The sequence below is a fragment of the Cervus canadensis genome, chromosome 7 (genome assembly GCF_019320065.1).
Source record: "Cervus canadensis isolate Bull #8, Minnesota chromosome 7, ASM1932006v1, whole genome shotgun sequence".
Taxonomy (NCBI): Eukaryota; Metazoa; Chordata; class Mammalia; order Artiodactyla; family Cervidae; genus Cervus; species Cervus canadensis.
The window spans coordinates 90978630-90996465 of NC_057392.1; the positions used below are offsets into that span (position 1 = coordinate 90978630).

Below are 17836 nucleotides of genomic sequence, written 5' to 3' on the forward strand. Positions count from 1 at the left end.
TGTTTCTCCATCTGTTTGTGTCCTCTTTGATTTCTTTCATCAGTGTTTTATAGTTTTCTATGTATAGGTCTTTTGTTTCTTTAGGTAGATATACTCCTAAGTATTTTATTCTTTTTGTTGCAATGGTGAATGGTATTGTTTCCTTAATTTCTCTTTCTGTTTTTTCATTGTTAGTATATAGGAATGCAAGGGATTTCTGTGTGTTAATTTTATATCCTGCAACTTTACTATATTCATTGATTAGCTCTAGTAATTTTCTGGTAGAGTCTTTAGGGTTTTCTATATAGAGGATCATGTCATCTGCAAACAGTGAGAGTTTTACTTCTTCTTTTCCTATCTGGATTCCTTTTACTTCTTTTTCTTCTCTGATTGCTGTGGCCAAAACTTCCAACACTATGTTGAATAGTAGTGGTGAGAGTGGGCACCCTTGTCTTGTTCCTGATTTCAGGGGAAATGCCTTCAATTTTTCACCATTGAGGGTGATGCTTGCTGTGGGTTTGTCATATATAGCTTTTATTATGTTGAGGTATGTAAAAATTTTTATTTCTTTTTGACCAGGTAGTACATTCACATGGTGCTTAATTCAAATGTTACAGAAGGATATACAATAAAAAGTCTCTCTCCTACCTCTGGCCCCTAGTTTCCCTCCCCAAAGCAACCTATGTTCATAGTTTTACTTACAAGAATATTTCCTAACTTCTGCTGATTAAGCATCATCCATCACAGTGATACAAGCTGCCTTTGCACTGAACTCTAAACTTTCCCTAAAGTTCTAAACTACTAACGACAAGAATCAAATGTAGAGGTACAAGACTCCTCCAGAGAATCCAGGAAGAAAAGGATTACAAGTCACAGGACTGGCCAACACGAAGAGTTTAGTTAAAAACTCTCAAGTTCCACAGATTCTTAATGATCTTTATTTTCTCCTTCTCTGGCAGAATTATATTTAGAGAATTTCCCCTGTGGTTCAGCAGTAAAGAATTTGCCTGCAATGCAGGTTTGATCCCTGGGTCAGGAAGACCCCCTGGAGGAGGGCAGGGCAACCCACTCCAGTATTCTTGTCTGGAGACTCCCATGGACAGAGGAGCCTGGTGGGCTACAGTCCATACGGTTGCAAAGAGTCAGATGTGACTGAGCAACTGAGCATGCACGCATGCACGAAATAGATCTATGTGTTTTCTTTATTGAATACTAAGACACTTTATGTGTTCCTCTTACCATGGTGCCTTGGTTTGCTTGTAAAGTGGAAAATCTAATTTTACATTTGTCAATAAAGGCTTGTTTATGGAATTGCTTATGTAACAGCATCTGACTTTTTGGGCATAACTACCAGTGTTTCAACGTTCAGAACATTCAGGGAGGGATATCATATAGATAAATGCCTTTTTTATAAATAGATAAGGTGAGTCAGCAAGTTGCTGTTAATCAACAGTTACCTGCTCCTTCTCTGTAAAACCAATATGAAGAAGCATCACCAACTGGTATGGCTCTCAGTAGAACTTAAAATGTTGTTCAGTTGCTAAGTCATGTCCAATTCCTTGTGACCTATGGACTACGGCACACCAGGTTTCCCTATCCTTCACTAAAATGGGTTAGTGAACGTCAAATGGGTTTCCCACAAGAACAAAGCTTATAAAACGGTGAAAATACAGAGTTAAAATAGTGCAATGAGAACTGTGTTCCAGATGTGTCATGAATCATCTATTCAATACACATTTATGGACAGTCCACTCTGTACTGGGTACATCATAGGCACTGGGAGACAACAATGAACAAAACCCACGCAATAGTTTCCAAAATACCACAGGTTAGAATGAAGCAGGCAAATATTTATCCATATTCTGAAAAGCACCTTTTAAACTTATCTTTCTAACATCAAATAGTAGTTAGTTAGTTTTTAAGGGTGATTTGGGGCTTTGCTGTTTTGTTTGTACATTCTGCATTTAATTCTAAATATAAATGAAAACCCAGATCAAGGGCTAATTTTAGGGAAGTCAGAGTAATCATAAAAGAAATAACTATTACATAAAATATAACTTTTCTCTCTTCCTCACTATCTCTTTATTCAGATTTCATAGGAATTTCTTCCTGGCTACAAGTAGCATGTGGATTAGGAGCCTTAATGGAGCCACAGGCAAACAGGAGCATGATGAAAGACAAAGGGTGACTCCTACTTCTTTTCAGTGTTTACTGAGGGAGTTTGTGAGGGGCTGTTGAGGGAAATGGTTCTAAGCACTTAAAGTTCAGCGAGCTGCTCTGCCTGCAGATTAGTTCAGCAGGAGAGAGCTGAACTGCTCCCAGTGACCTGAGTCCCTGCAGTGGGCCTCAGACAGGAGCACCACAGCCCAAGTGATCATCAATAACACTGCTCCTTCAAGGCTCCTTCAAAGATATCTGCACGCTGCTCACATTGTGGCAATCTGGGAGGCGCACAGCGAATTTCACCTACTATAAACCAGGGGCAGGGAGCGGTCCCTGCAGAAACCCAGGACGAGTCTCACAGGGAGAAGGGGAGGGGAGCAGGAGCTGGGCAAGGGAGCAGGGACCGGCTGGAGCAGCCACTTGGGGAACCTGGAGGCCAGGCCAGCGTCCCAGTTCTGCTCAGGGCCCTTGAAACCGGTCACTGGGACCCGGGGTGGCAGCTCCGTGAGCTGACATCTGCTGTGGCAGCATCATGCTAAAGAAAAACAAGATCTTCCTGAATCTGCTAAAGAGAAAGTAAAGCCAGTTTCTTTTCTGTTGTTGTGGTTGTAAAAGGGAACATTTTAGTAACCTTTCCTTCCCACCCTTTCCCCATTGGCCCCTTTTGCTACATTTGTAGTTCTGGTCTGACTGATTTTAAGGGTTTTAACAGATTAACATTCTCCTAAAGGTTCCTTCTTAACTCTCAGATATCTGAGTTCCAGTTTAGATTCCAAAGCAAAAGGAGCAAAGGAAACTTTTGTCACTTTTATTTAGTGAAAAGTGAAAGTGAAGTCAGTCATATCGGACTCTTGTCAACCCCATGGTATATACCTGCCAGGCTCCTCTGTCCATGGGGTTTTCCAGGCAAGAATACTGGAGTGGGTTTTGCCATTTTCTTCTCCAGGGGATCTTCCCAAGTACTTCCCTTTTTAAAACAGTAAAAATAAATACATGAAGTTATTTTAAACAACAACAACAAAAAAGTCAAACCATTCAGAAGAGGAAGAGCATAAAATGATAAGCAAAATTCTCCTCCTACCCCGAGCTCAGCCCCACTCCCCAGAGACAACCTCCTAGAAAGAATTTTTTTAATTGGCTGAGGTTTAGAATCCACAGTATTTCCATATTAAAGTACATCATGATGGAGGAATTGTTACTAAACGAACACTTCCAGAAGCAGCGAGTGGGTATATGTGATCACCACTCCTCTTGGGTATCTGGGTCCACAGGTAAGAAGTAAGAAGGGACTCAAAGCCCCGCCAAGTCTCCTTCACTTGTCTCAAGGTCATGATAAGTCGCTGCTTTGCGACCCCGTGGACTGTAGCCCACCAGGCTCCTCTATCCATGGGATTCTCCAGGCAAGAATACTGGAGTGAGTTGCTAAATCCTACTCCAGCAGGGCTCACAAATGTCTTCAGACAGACGCATGAGACTCAGACCAGAGGTCAAGGCGCCTCACTGGCTCTTGCTTGCAACCTTAGTACCCGGGCTGTGGGAGCTAGAGGCGCTGAGAGCAGCACTCCAAGATGCTTGTATCTCGTCCCAACCCCCAGACAAGACTGAGTCCTGAGCGCTCTCCTTCTCTCTTTCCTTAGGAGGAACAGAAGCCCACTGTCCGTGTGTTCAACGCGGTGACCCAGGAAACCGTGGCCATCACGGAGGGCATTTCCCTTCTTGGGAAAAAAGTGTCCGATCTGCGGACACTGATAGCTCTGAGGTGTGGCTTCCCCGTGAGTGTCTTCTGTCTTCGGACCCCAGAGGGACTGGAGATGTACGACTGCAACCTGCTCACGGACTACCGGACAGACCCCGGTACCCCCGCGACGTGCTCTCAGCCCGCGGGTCCTTTGATGCCAGATGCACAACGGGGGGGTGGGGGGGGCGGGGGTGTTTCTAAACTAAAACCTCTAGAGGTGCAGAGTGGATGTAAATTATCAAATTTATGTAAATTACCCCCTTCTTTGGGGGGGTCTCCCTGGTGGTCCAGAGATAAAGAGTCCACCTTCCAATGCAGGACACGGGTTCCATTCCTGTGCAAGGAACTAAGAGCCCCACATGTTTTGGGTCAACGAAGTCAGCCTGCTCACCACAACTAGAGAAGCCTGCACACCACACTGAAGATCCAGCAAGGCCAAAAAAAAAAAAAAAAACAACCCAAAACTCTTTTTGTTGTCTGGGTCTCTAGACCAAGAAATAAGAAATAAGAACCTTCTCACAGTCTCAAGAGCTTCCCCAGTGGCTCAGCAGTAAAGAATCCCCCTGCAATGCAGGAGATGCAGGAAATGCAGGTTCAATCCCTGGGTTGGGAAGAGCCTCTGGAGGAGGGCATGGCAACCCACCCCAGTATTCTTGCCTGAAGAACCCCGTGGACAGAGGAACCTGATGGGCTGCAATCCACAGGGCTGCAAAGAGTCGGACATGACTGAGGATGCACACACTACACCCCACAAGTGGCATTTGTCTTCAAGCAGCTTATGACCTAGTTACTTAATGAAATGACAAAGGATAAATGAGAAAACCACGGTGACTTCTCTTCAGGCTTGTGCTGCTCAGGTCACGATGAGACACTTTAGAGATTGAAGAGAATTCAGAAATGGCCTGGTCCAACCTCTTTTTTTTTTGGTTGCACCATGTGGAATGCAGGATCTTATTTCCCCACGAAGGATCAAACCTGTTCCACCTGCAATGGAATTATGGAATCCTAATCATGGGACCACTGGGGAATTCCCCCAACCCCTAATTTTTTATAGATTTAAAGAAAACAAAAAGATTCTATATGCTTAAATTACTTGCTCAGGGTATGTCAAGGATAACACACTTTAAAATGATCCTCTAAGAAGGAGGTGCTGAAGCTGATGTAAGTAGAGAGAACAGGAGTCAGAAAATGATATAGACAGCTGTCAGAGTCGGGAGGAGAACAGGGACTCTGCATTGTCACAGATGATGAAGAAGAGACAGTTTGCTGGATGCTGGTAAAAGACCAAAGACAGTGTATGATTAAAAACCTTTTGATCTGGCTTAAGGTCACTGGTGAGCTCAGAGAGAGCAATTTCAATAAACCGGATGGAGACAGAAAGGTTGCAGGCATTAAGAAGAAGATAAGTAATAAAGGGACAAAGGGCTTTTTCGGTGATAGAATGTCTCAGAATTAACTTATCAAGCCTTGATCAAAGCTCAACATTTCCCAATATTTGTGATTTTGTAATTTTATGACTTCAGCTTTAGTGACACAGTATATAGGTCCAATAGACACACACATGCACACACACACACATGCACACACACATACACCTTTTCTTGAATCAACCTATACAGGACAAAATGATGCCATTGGTACTTCTCACTGTGAACACCTCATGGCAGGTATTCATGGCCAGACTGAGCATATCACATCCGAGAGACTATTCCAAGGAAAAGGTCCTGTCAGCTCAGGCCTCGAAATCTAGGTGGGCTCCAGGGCCCCTCAGCCAGACGTTAGGCCACTTAGAGACCTACTGTGCCATTTTAATTCCTTTTATATATGAGAAAACTGAGGCTCAGAGAAGTGAAGTGACCTTGTTCAAGGTCACATGGGTAATGAATGGTCATCTCACATTCAGGGTTGGGCTCTTTCCATCAAGGTCTACTGTCAACCCAGTGTCTTTACTGATACCTATTTTACTTGAGCTCTTTAAGTTCTGATCAGTGTTCTGTTTTGATTTCCATTAAGGGAAACCCAAGCCAGAGACATGGCTTTCACGTTCAGAAAGAAAAAGCCTAAATCAGACAGGCAAATACTGTCCCCAGAGTATGCATGAGGAATCCAGGAACTTGGGACCTGGGGACCACACAGGGAGGGCCTGGAGACACTCCCTAGAATGGGCCCTGTTGCTTGCACTTGCTTTCCTGCATAGCTTAGGCATGGTAGATGGGTTTGGAAGTAGACAGTGGGGGGGGGCCGGGTTTTGTAAATATATGCAATTTGGGGAATCCACTTTAAAAAATTAAGAGTAAAGAATTAGACAGTTCATGTAGGAATAGTCCTTGAAGTTTAAGTCTCATTAGTTTTATCTTCGGTTATAAATTTTAGTTGTAGTTTCTGGAGCAACATAGCACTTTAAAAATAAGTTGCTATTTTCTAACAGAATTCCTAAGCTTATGAAGGAATTTAATGTGTGACAAAGGAGGCATTACAGATCAATTGGGATGGAAGGATTATCTAATAAATGGTGCTTATTAACTCGCCTAGAAATTTGCTAGACATTCCAAAGTTAAGCATTAAGAGAAAAACCATCCATTGTCACCTTTGATCTTTGAGAAATTAGAACTGCTTTACTGCAAAAAACTGAAATTGATCGTTAAAACACCTGTAACATTTGTTCACGTAAAATACTCTGCTGGTGAGGGTCCTGGAATAGGCTGGTAAGTCTGGATTCGCAGATGGGAAGATGGAAGAAGACAGAAGGTGAACCTTAGGGGGATCCAGCAGGGCCCCGGTAGGTGAATCACAGCACTAGGGTAGAGAATGAATCAATGCATTTTTTTGTTTTCTTGTTTGGTATTTAGTGGCCAAGTCCTGTTGGACTCTTTGAGACCCCAGAGACTATAGCCTGCCAGGCTCCTCTGTCCATGGAATTTCCCGGGCAAGAATACTGGAGTGGGTTGTCATTTCCCTCTCTAGGGGATCTTCCCCACCCAGAGATCCAACGCATGTCTCCTGCATTGCAGGCAGATTCTCTACTGCTGAGCCACCAGGAATCAATGAGCGAATGACATAAAAGGCAGGAAGTGAGACAAGCTGGTTGCTGGCACTGGAGCCTCTGTCAACATGTAAGAGAAATCCAACCCCAGAGACCGGGCTGCAGAATAAGAATCCCCCAAGTCCCAGGCTCAGAGAACAGAGATGGGATCTCAGTTCTGAAGTCCAAGGGTAGAGTAGGATACCGAGACTTGTCTCTGAGGCATAAGATGCGGGCTTGGTCTCTTACTCCTGGAGGAATAAGGCAAGTTACTAGAACAGGACAACATCTGAGCAGGACGAACAGGACGAGCAACTTTCCACCAAACTTCTGAGCTGCTGGCCTGCAATCTTAACTAACCCTCTGCTACTGAAATTCGGACTATTCCGGTCATTCAAATGGAGACTGTGTGGCCTCACTGTGGAGGACCAAGGGGCCTGGGGTAGAGTGCTAAGCTAAAGCTTTTCAATGCTCATGTGTGAGTGATTTTCATAAATTAAAAACATAGTAAGTCACTTAAGTCGGGAGACGACATCAATGCACTTGGTACAGTGTTTAAAGTCTTTTATTTCTAGTGCTGGTCATAGAAATCCAATATTTTATTTTAAGATTTTCTCTTGATGTGGACCATTTTTAAAGTCTTTATTGAATTTGTTACCATATTGCTTTTGATTTTTATGTTTTGGTGTTTTGGCCACACTGTACGTAGAATCTTAGCTCCCTGACAAGGGATCAAACCTGTACTCCCTGCATTGGAAGGGGGAGTCTTAACCACTGGACTGTCAGGAAAGTCCTCAAATATTTTATAAGAAAGTTTAAATACAGCAAGCAGCTTTAGAGAAACAAATCTATTATGTCAGGGATGATCCATGTTTTGGAAAATGTTTATTCAGGCATTTCTAGAGTGTGTTTGTAGAACTGCTACTCAATCTCTACAGAATAATTGCATAATTCTCCAGCAAGAAAGTGAGTTCTCCTAGCTGAGGCCAGACTTGTGAGGGTTAAGGTAGGCTAGGGGCTTTGGGGCTATTAATGCAGACCAGGCTCTGTGAGTGAAGAAGCCCTCAACTAGGAATCAACCCACAAAGGACAATGAGGCCAAGGTCAAGAAATCCTAGAGCCAAGAGTAAGGGAAGAAGAGCCCCACTTCAAGACTACAGATTGTAACATTCAAAAGGGAGGGATCAAAAGCAAAACAAACAACCACCACCAACCCAGAGGAGAGGGATGAGCAGGAAGAACACACCCGTGCGGGTGTCTGCCTGTGAAGCTGAGGCAGGGAGGAAGGGCAAGGGCGGAGAAGCAAAAGGAAAGAGAGGAAACTGGGAACAGGAGGCTTTCTAAGCATTCAAAAGAATCCTAGAGACAGGAGTTCCAAGCCACATTCTACTCCCAGCTCACTAACTCAGGCAATTCTCCACGGGCTGGTCTTTTAGGATAGGATATTTTTCTCTTTTTTTTTTGGCTGTGCTGGGTCTTTGAGAGGGCTTTCTCTAGTTGGAGAGAGCAAGGGCTCAGTAGATGCCCTAAGGCATGTGGGATCTTAATTCCCTGATCAGAGATTGAACCCATATACCCTGCAAATTCTATACCTCTGGACCACCAAGGAAGCCCTGGTGGATCTTCTTATCTTCGGCCTTCTGTGACTCTAAGAGGACTGCTGTTACAAATACTCTACTTTCCTTCTTTCTCACCTACAAGTGTTTATGGCAAACCTGTCTGAGCCTGAGGATGTGCGTGGATGAGTCTAGTCACCCACTGCCTCATCATCACTTTGGCGATCAACACTGGGGCCATCAGACTGAGTCAAAGGCAGTCAATCCATCTGCTGTCCAGGGGCCTCGGCTCTCCTAACCGAGGCAGTTAGAGTCTCGCTTGGAGGCAAGCGTTACATAGAGGACAGGAACACGGGTTAGGAGGGCAGTACATGGCCAGAACGTGTTTGAGGAGTTGGTCAGAACTTCATTCAACAAGTATTTACTGATCATCCACCATGAGTCAGGATCCTTTTGGGAAAACACGCACAGAGTTGTGAGCAAGAGTAGCAAGTTTCCAGGGATTTCCCTGGTGGTCCAGTGGCTAAGACCCAATGCAGGGGGCACAGGTTCGATCCCTGATCATGAGACTAGATTTCACATGCCACATCTAAAGATCTTGCATGCTGCAACTAAGACCAAAGCCAAATAAATAAAAGTCTTTTTTTTTTTAAGTAACAAGGTTCCTACTTCTTGAAGCTTGCTTTTCAGTGGGGAGGGCATGCGTCATCCAGTAAGCAGAAAAATACCCAATTTTAAATAGAATGAAGAACTATAAAAGAAAGCAGAAGGGAATAGAGAGTGGCTTGGTAATGTGGGGAGAGGTTATTGTTGATGGTTGGCTAGAGCAGGAGATGACATCTGAGCAGAGAATTGAATAAAGACGGGGAGGCTGTGGGGAGCTTCTCAAGGTAGATTTAGGTGAGAGATTATCTAGGCCTGAAATGGGACAGAGCTGGCTGAGATGGAGGTGAGGAAACAGAGTAAAACTGTCAGGTCTGAGTGATTGTATGAGCTTCCCAGCTGGCTCCGTGGTGAAGAACCTGCCTGCCAGGCAGGACACACAGCTTCAATCCCTGGGTCAGGGAGATCCCCCAGAAAAGGAAATGGCAACCCATTTCAGTATTCTTGCCTGGAGAATCCCACGGACAGAGGAGCCTGGTGGGCTACCGTCTATGGGGTCACAGACAGCTGGACACGACTGAGTGACTCAAGAGAAACAAGTAACTGTACAGATGTTGGGGGCATGAGAGAAAGGAAGGGCTGGAGAACAACTCCCAGGTTCCCAGCTCAGGCGGCAAGGAAGGAAGACGGTGGGGACACATGCTGAGACACGCGGCAGGAAGAGAAGCAGGTTGGGGGTGAAAAGTTGTCTTTCACAACAGTAGCTTCTACCGTGACCCCTTGGCTGCTGATGTCCCCGGCAGGAGCAGTCTGCAGCTGGAGCGCAGGCCTGCCTGGAGTTTGCGGACTCAGGGGAGATTAATGATGCCATCAGTGGCACGGAGGTGGCCTGTCGGCCAGCCAGCAAACTTGGCGTGGGCACTTGTATCCTCCCAGAGGACCATCTGTGAGCACTCAGCAAGAGGCAGGTGGTGTGGAGAGTCCTAACGGAGCTTCCCCTCTAGTAGGCCGTGAAAAAAAAATCTCCATACAAGGAAAATGATTTTGAGTACTGATGACAGGGACTATGAAGAATTTCAAGTAAGGTCACAGCATAAGGGGTTTCGGGGAGGGTGGGTTGTGGCAGAGATGGCTTTAGCCATGGTGACTGAGATGGTCCTCTGTGAGGATACAGAGTTGGAGGCAAAGCTGAGTCAGAAGGACATGCCCTGTGGAACTGGATAAAGCCCCTCTGAAGCAAAAGAAATTGTAGGCCTTTCGATCCTCGGATGGAAAAGGACTTGATGCATCTGAAGAACAGGTGAAAGGTCAGAATGGCCAGAAGAGAGTGAGGGGAGGCAGGCTGATGGGAGAAAGGTCTGAGTGGGTCAGATGGGGAGGAGCCCATTTCTGATTTTTCCTCTTTCTGGTTGCACTGCAAAGGTTGTTTTTCACAACAGCAAGGATCTAGCATGATACTTTGGCTGGTGATGTCCCTGGCAGGCGGAATCCGCAGCTGGAGCAGGGGCCTGGCTGGAGTTTGGACTCCAGCCAGGGGATTTTAGTTCCCCACCCAGGGATCAAACCCATGCCCCCTGCAGTGGAAGCATGGAGTTCTAACCACTGGACTTCCAAGAAAGTTCCCAAGACTGGGTTTTATCCTGAGGGAACATGGAGAGAAAGAGCAGAAGCCTGAGGCAAGATTCCCGGGAAACAACAGCCTGAAGGACAAAGGGAATGTAGTCACACAACCAGGAGCAGGCAGGCTTTTGTGGAACAAGGGATAAATCCTCCAGCTGCAATGAGCATATCACTTGTATGTTCATAATACAGAATGGCTCCTGTTTTGTGAAGGATACGATGCAAGGATTGTTCATCTTCACCCATAGCCCACACATAAGCTAAAGGCCCAAGAAGTCCATATGTCCTGCCACCGTTTCTTGAGTTTCTCTTTCAACATAACAGCTTTCATCTACACGGTGATGTGTAGATCAGCAAGGCATCAGTGTCCACAGGACTGCTTTAAGAGAGCTGTAGAAAGAAGTCCAGCAGTGTATGCTTTCACCGTGCAGATGAGAAAATGCAAGTATACGGAGGTTAAAAAGTTTTTCCAAGTTAGTGTAGGCCTAAGCTAAAGACAGCATCTCTCTTTCTCTCTCACTTTTAGGCAGCCCTGTCTCCTTATTCAAAGGCTACTTTTCGTTTGGCACCTAGTTCAGGCCAGTTTGGAGAAAGCTATCGTTAGATGTTTTTTGATCACCAAACCCTGGTGACTCTAGCCATCTCCACCTCTCTTTATCCACAGGCACAACACTTCGCTTGGATGTCTGGGATGGATGGAAGGAGTTTCTGATGGGTTGTCTCCTTGGACAAAAACTTCAAGTCCAACGCTATTTATCAAATGAAGGACCAGTCCTCAAGTACGAGATAAAGCAAATGCTAAACTAATTAATTTTTGCTAAACTCTCATGGGACCTCTTTAGCTGGGGTGTTGCTCCATGAAAGCTACCCTTAGGCATTTTTATTGCAATATATTCTGGAACAAGACGGCAAGGATGCCACCAGGGCTGAAAGCCTTTGGTGATGAACTGCAATTCAAGAAGGCTTTCCTCACACTAACAATCTAAATGGGAGACTTCAGTTTGGTTTGGATATTAGACTTTTAACAGCACTTTTTAAAAGCTACCAGAATAAGTGCCTTGCCACTCTTACATTCCATTGTTCTAAAAACCACTAATTGCTAATTGATTGGCTGAAAATATCCGTGGTCTCTTCCTAAGCTATCCTGTAGCTTATCAAATTACATTTAATGCACGCTTTTAAACTTTTGCCACACATGAAGTGTTGCTTGTGCCGCTGGGGCAATGGAGGGGGGTAGGCTCAGAGAAGCAGGTGGACATTTTAACTTACCTCTGCAGCCAGCAGCTTCCCAGGTGCATGAACTACCTTTTAGGTTTTAATGCAGGGTGCTATTTTTGAACACTGCCCCCGTGTGGTGATTTAGTCATACTTTACAGATGCCCACACAGGAGGATGTGAGGTGACAGACTGGAAAGCCAGCGTTTGAAATTTTCCAAGATATTCAGATAATTTAAGTTGATTTCCATTTGGGGATAATTATAACGCTCTGTTTTGATGCTCTGAATGCAAAGAACCATTTCATCGCTTTCAACAGTGCCTATTTGTTGAATACGTTGCAATAGACATTGTTATATTTATTACCTTATTTTATACTTAGAACATTTCTATGAGATTGCCCACAAAAATCTTATTCTTTATCTTATTTTACAGATAAGGAAACTGATTTAGGGAATCTGCCCAACATCACACAGTTAGCAAAGGGCCCAACTGAGTTTTGGATCCCAGGAACTTACTCCAGTGCTCATGGACTTAACCGTTTCCACTTAATCTCTAAATAAAATCTAAGAGCTCAGAGAATATAAATAATGAGACTGAAGAGCTCCTTTTGCAATTCATCCACCCATTCAACAAACATCTATTGAGCCTTTACTATGTACTATGAACAATAAACAAGATATGGTTCCTGCCTTTAGCAAGCTTACAGTCCAGTGGAAGAAACACAAAACAAGTAACCAGTTCTTGGAAGAACAGAACTGCAAAATGTTCATGGGTACAAGTGCCCATCTACCCTGCTCCCTCAGGGTTTAATTGTCTACACGTGAGCAAGTAGTCATTTTGTACCTCAGCTTCCTCTTCTGTACAATGCGAATAATAATAGCACCTATCTTACAGAACTACTTTAGAGAGTAACTGAGCTAATATCATAAGGGACTTGGAGGTCAGCCTGGCACATGGTAAGGAGGATATAAATGTTAGGTGTCACCGCTGTTGCCATTCAGCCTGAAAAGCATGATGACATGGGCGTTGTGCAAGAAGATGTGGGGAAGTACAGTATGGACAACTAGACTTGCGGGAGCAGATAAAGCATCCTTAAAAAGGAACCTGAAGGGCTGACACTCAGGTACACGGTTGGGAGAAGAATTAAAAGGTTCCAATGAAAGCTTTCCTGGTGGGTCAGGTAGTAACGAATCTGCCTGCAATTCAGGAGACCTGCGTTTGGTCCCTGGGTTGGGAAGATCTCCTGGAGAAGGGAATGGCTACCCACTCCAGTATTCTTGCCTGGGAAATCCCATGGACAGAGGAGCCTGGAGGGCTACAGTCCACGGGGTCGCAAAGAGTCAGACATGACCGTTTAACAAACACTTTCAAAACAGATGGAACCACATGAACAAAGACCCAGGGGGCAAGAATAGATTTAAAAAACTGAAAGAAGTTCCACATGGTAGATTATAGAATTAGAGGAAGCTAGTGGCCAGAGGCTGGAAAGATTAGAATAGGCCAGCTCATGAAGGCTTCTGTAGGAATGTGAAGGAATTTGGACTTTATCTTTTGAATGGTGGGAAGACATGGAAGGTAGAGAAAGACCATGATGCAACCTGCATTTTCGAATGTTGGCTCTGGCTGCAGTGTGAGGAATAGAGGCAGTCAAAAGACACTGGCAGCCTGAGCGAGGCTTATGTAGCAGAGGCGGGTCTAGGAGAACAGAGAGACAGTGAAAAGATCGTTTCAGAGGCAGAATCAACTAGTCTCAGCAACAAGAGTGCGCTAGTTCCAACATGGGTGTTAAGGATGAAAGCAAAGGACAGTTAGTTGACCCAGGAGAGGCTTTTCTCCCCAAATCAGGAAAATTGATCAAATTCAGAGTTGCTGGCTTACACTAAAGAATTTCAGAATAAATTGATATATGAACCAAAACACCAATGCATTCATGCATAACTCTAGTTAGTTAGACTCTAACTGTCAGAGGGCCCTAGAAGCTCACATGTTCTGGGAAAACCATCTTTCTTATTCAGGAGAACTCCATGGGAAGCCAATAGACAGGAACAGATGCTGTGGTGAGCATGTAATCAGAAACAAGAGTTAGTTCTATGCAGTTGATTTTCAATGATACCAGGCGAGCCTGCCTCCATCTCTACAATGGGGTCTGGTAAACCTTGTCCAAGTGGATATGGACAATACCTGGCAGAGCTCTGTCTACTTTTGCCTCCCTAATTCTTATTTCTCTGAACACTCTTCACCAATAATTTGATTTGTGCCTGATGGGGTATTGGAAGGATAGAGATGTCAGGAAGGCCAGTAAGCATATAATACAGTGGAAGAGAAGGGGAGTTGGTGGGAAGTGATGCTAGAGATGGGCAGGGTCCTGGTGACAGGGGCCTTGTAGGCCAAAGTGAAGCATTAGAATTTCAGTTGCAGCAGGACGCTATTAGAGTATTTAGAACAGGGCATAGGCCACCACCAACTTAAGGAAAAAAAAAGATTGCTAAGCACTATGTGAGGAAAAGCCCAGAGCGGGATAAGAAGGAAGTGGGAGACCAGCTAGGAGACTGTGGCACTGGTGGCCACGCTGATGGGAGGCAATCTAGGGGTTTAGATTGCAGTGGAGACTCTGAGAAGCCAGAAAATAAGGACAAGGCAAACAAATGTTTGCATACAAAATGTTCAAATTTCTAAAAATGGACTGAATCCCTTCCTGCACTTTCCCAGTTAATACAAAGCTTAATATTTTTCTTGAACATTTGATTTTCATAAAAAAGAAAACTGCTCCAAAGAAACCAGTTTGAATTATTTACATTTGCACAGTAGGACAATGTGTATAAGCAGGGCCTGTGTGATTTAACCTGCATATTGTGTGCTAAGTCACTTCAGTTGTGTCCCGACTCTTTGTGACCCCATGGATTGTAGCCCTCCAGGCTCCTCTGGCCATGGGATTCTCCAAGCAAGAATACTGGAGTGGGTTGCCATTTTATCCTCCAGGGGATCTTCCCACCCAGGGACCAAATCCGTACTTCTTGTGTCTTCTGCATTGACAGGTGGGTTCTTTACCACTAGCCCCATCTGGGAAGCCCGTATATTACTATAGGTCTTTTCTGAAAACATTTTAGGTAAAAGTTAGGAAGAAATAAATATTTTAACTAGAATACTTCAGGGGTATTTAGTGAAACTACATTTGTCTGTTTGCTCTGGCTTGTCTCATTCATTCAGGTACCAGAAAAGGGTCGCCCTGTACATCGCCGCCTTTTACGGGTACATTGAGCTCACGGAATGGGCCCTGAAACAGGGTGTGCAGCCCCACGAGGCAGTCGGCGTGCACCCATACCGAGCGTGGTGCCAGGAAGCCCTGCACACAGACGTCTCTAAATGCCCCATTCATGCAGCCGCGGAAGCCGGCCAACTGCTGATTCTGAAGGCCTTTGTCAACTGCAGTGTGCTGTGCCTGGATTGTAGAAACGCAGCGGGACAAACTCCTCTGACCATTGCGTGCAAACACAAGCGTAAAGACTGCGTGTTGTATTTACTGAGTAAAATGTGGTCAACGGTTTCTTTTCCGAAAATCTCAGTCTCCATGAGGATTTATATTAAAATAAAACAGTGGGTACTCAGAGCTCAGAGTCACAACCTGAATAAAGGCCAGCGTTGCGGAGCGAGGGTCTTGGGGGCAAGAGTTGGAGATGTTGTGATGGTGGATGGTTTCACCAAACCCAAAATGACCTCCAAGAGCTGGCAGAAGGCTACGGACAGGGACTCCCAAGGGGGCACTGAGGGTAAACTGCCGCCTCTCCGGGAGCAAATGGTGAGCAGGCAACTTGCCCACCCTTTGGCAACTGCGCGGCAAGACCCAAGGAAAGAGCCAGCCAGACTTCCTCCACCGGCAGACGCAAACACATTCTCTGAACTACAAAAAAGACAACAAAACTGGAAAAAAATCACTGCCACGACTAGGAAAAAAGAAAAGCTCATAAAAAACACATATATGCCCCAAGTCCCTCTCCCTCCAATTTCAAGAGTGGGCTACTCACACCCATCATTTTACTATGCAACTCCCAGAGCTGACTTTTTACTCAGATCTTCCTTCGCATCTTTCTCAGAGCACAGTGGGAGGACTCCAAGGGAGAACGCCATCTACTGCTTAGCTGTGGCCAGGTAAGCTTTTCTCTTCAAACAAAAGCAGACTTTAATAGGGCAGCTCTAGGGGACAGATGGTCCACGAAGCCCTAACATGCCATATGGTGTAATACAGCTTGTTCCAATGCATCAGTCCCCAGCTTCAAGGCCCACAACCGAACCTCATATTCAGGACAAAATGAACTGACTTTATTGGCCCGTCCATGTAGTATTCTACTCATCAGATTTTCAGAGAAGAGTTGTATCAATGAACAAGTTCCGTTGCTGTTGCTGCTGCTTCCTTTTTTTTTTTTTTTTAAACTAAAAGGAATTGCTAATTATAATTAAAGGGAGAAGGGGGAAACTTGCAATCTGGGAGATATCAAGAGTGTCAATGGAAGCTTAGATGGTAGTGAAAGTGGAAGGGAAGAAAAAAACAGTTAAATGACTGAATCATAAGACTTCTGTTGACTTATAGATAAGATATACAGGCTGGGGGAGAACTATATTGGATAAGATAATAGAATTGATATTAACATTTAAGGTAAGTTTAAAAAGTAATCCATTATCACATTTAAAGACATAAACAAGTGTGTCAGAAGCAAATTTTTCAGGCACATTCATTTCATAAGGTAAACTTTTATATGTGGGTCATCCATTTTCACTGAAAACAGAACTCTAATTAGATCTCAGGACCCATCCACGACTTATGAGGCATTCTTGGGTGCCATGATTACAGTGGAAATATAGATTTATGAATGGCTTTCCCCTTGACTCAGTACCTTGAGAAGGAAAGAAAAAATAAAGCTAGACTGTTTTAGTGGCCTTTCTGTATGTCTTTATATCCGCTAGATTGTTGCCACCTACTGGTGAGAATAATTTTAGCCCTAAAACTGTGGATGTGACTGATGATGGAAGCAAGAGCCGATGCTGTAAAGAACAATATGGCATAGCAATCTGAAATGTAACGTCCATGAATCAAGGTAAATTGGAAGTGGTCACACAGAAGATGGCAAGAGTGAAGATTGACATTTTAGGAATCGGTGAACCAAAATGGACCGAAATGGGTGAATTTGATACAGATGACCACTATATCTACTTCTCTGGGCAGGAATCCCTTAGAAAAAATGGAGTAGACCTCATAGTCAACAAAGGAGTCTTCAATGGAGTACTTGGATGCAATCTCAAAAATGACAGAATGATCTCTCTTCGTTTCCAAGGCAAATCATTTAATATCACAGTAATCCAAGTCTATGCTCCAACCAGTAATGCCAAAGAAGCTGAAGTTAAACAGTTCTATGATGACCTACAAGACCTTCTAGAACTAACACCCAAAAAAGATGTCCCTTTCATCACAGGGTACTGGAATGCAAAAGTAGGAAATCAAGAGATACCTGAAGTAACAGGCAAGTTTGGCCTTGGAGTACAAAATGAAGTAGGGCAAAGGCTAACAGAGTTTTGCCAAGAGAATGCACTGGTCATAGCAAACCCCATCTTCCAACAACACAAGAGAAGACTCCACACATGGACATCACCAGATGGTCAATACCAAAATCAGACTGATTATGTTCTTTGCAGCTAAAGACAGAGAATCTATATACAGTCAGCAAAAGAAGACTGGGAGCTGACTGTGGCTCAGATCATGAACTCCTTATTGCAAAATTCAGACTTAAATTGAAGAAAGTAGAGAAAACCAATAGACCACTCAAGTATGACCTAAATCAAATTCCTTATGATTACACAGTGGAAGTGACAAACAGATTCAAGGGATTAGATATGATAGACAGAGAGCCTGAAGAACAATGGACGGAGGTTTGTGACATTGTACAG

At 44.3% G+C, this 17836-nt stretch overlaps 1 protein-coding gene across 1 annotated transcript in view; it reads left to right on the forward strand.

Annotated features, from left to right (window-relative positions):
• ANKUB1 (ankyrin repeat and ubiquitin domain containing 1) overlaps window positions 1–17836 on the forward strand; it is a 29248-nt gene that overhangs the window by 7693 nt on the left and 3719 nt on the right. The window contains exons 3-5 of the mRNA XM_043474044.1: window positions 3780–3996; window positions 11346–11460; window positions 15107–16045. Of these exons, the coding sequence (XP_043329979.1) occupies window positions 3780–3996; window positions 11346–11460; window positions 15107–16045 (1271 nt within the window). The remainder of the gene's footprint in view (window positions 1–3779; window positions 3997–11345; window positions 11461–15106; window positions 16046–17836) is intronic.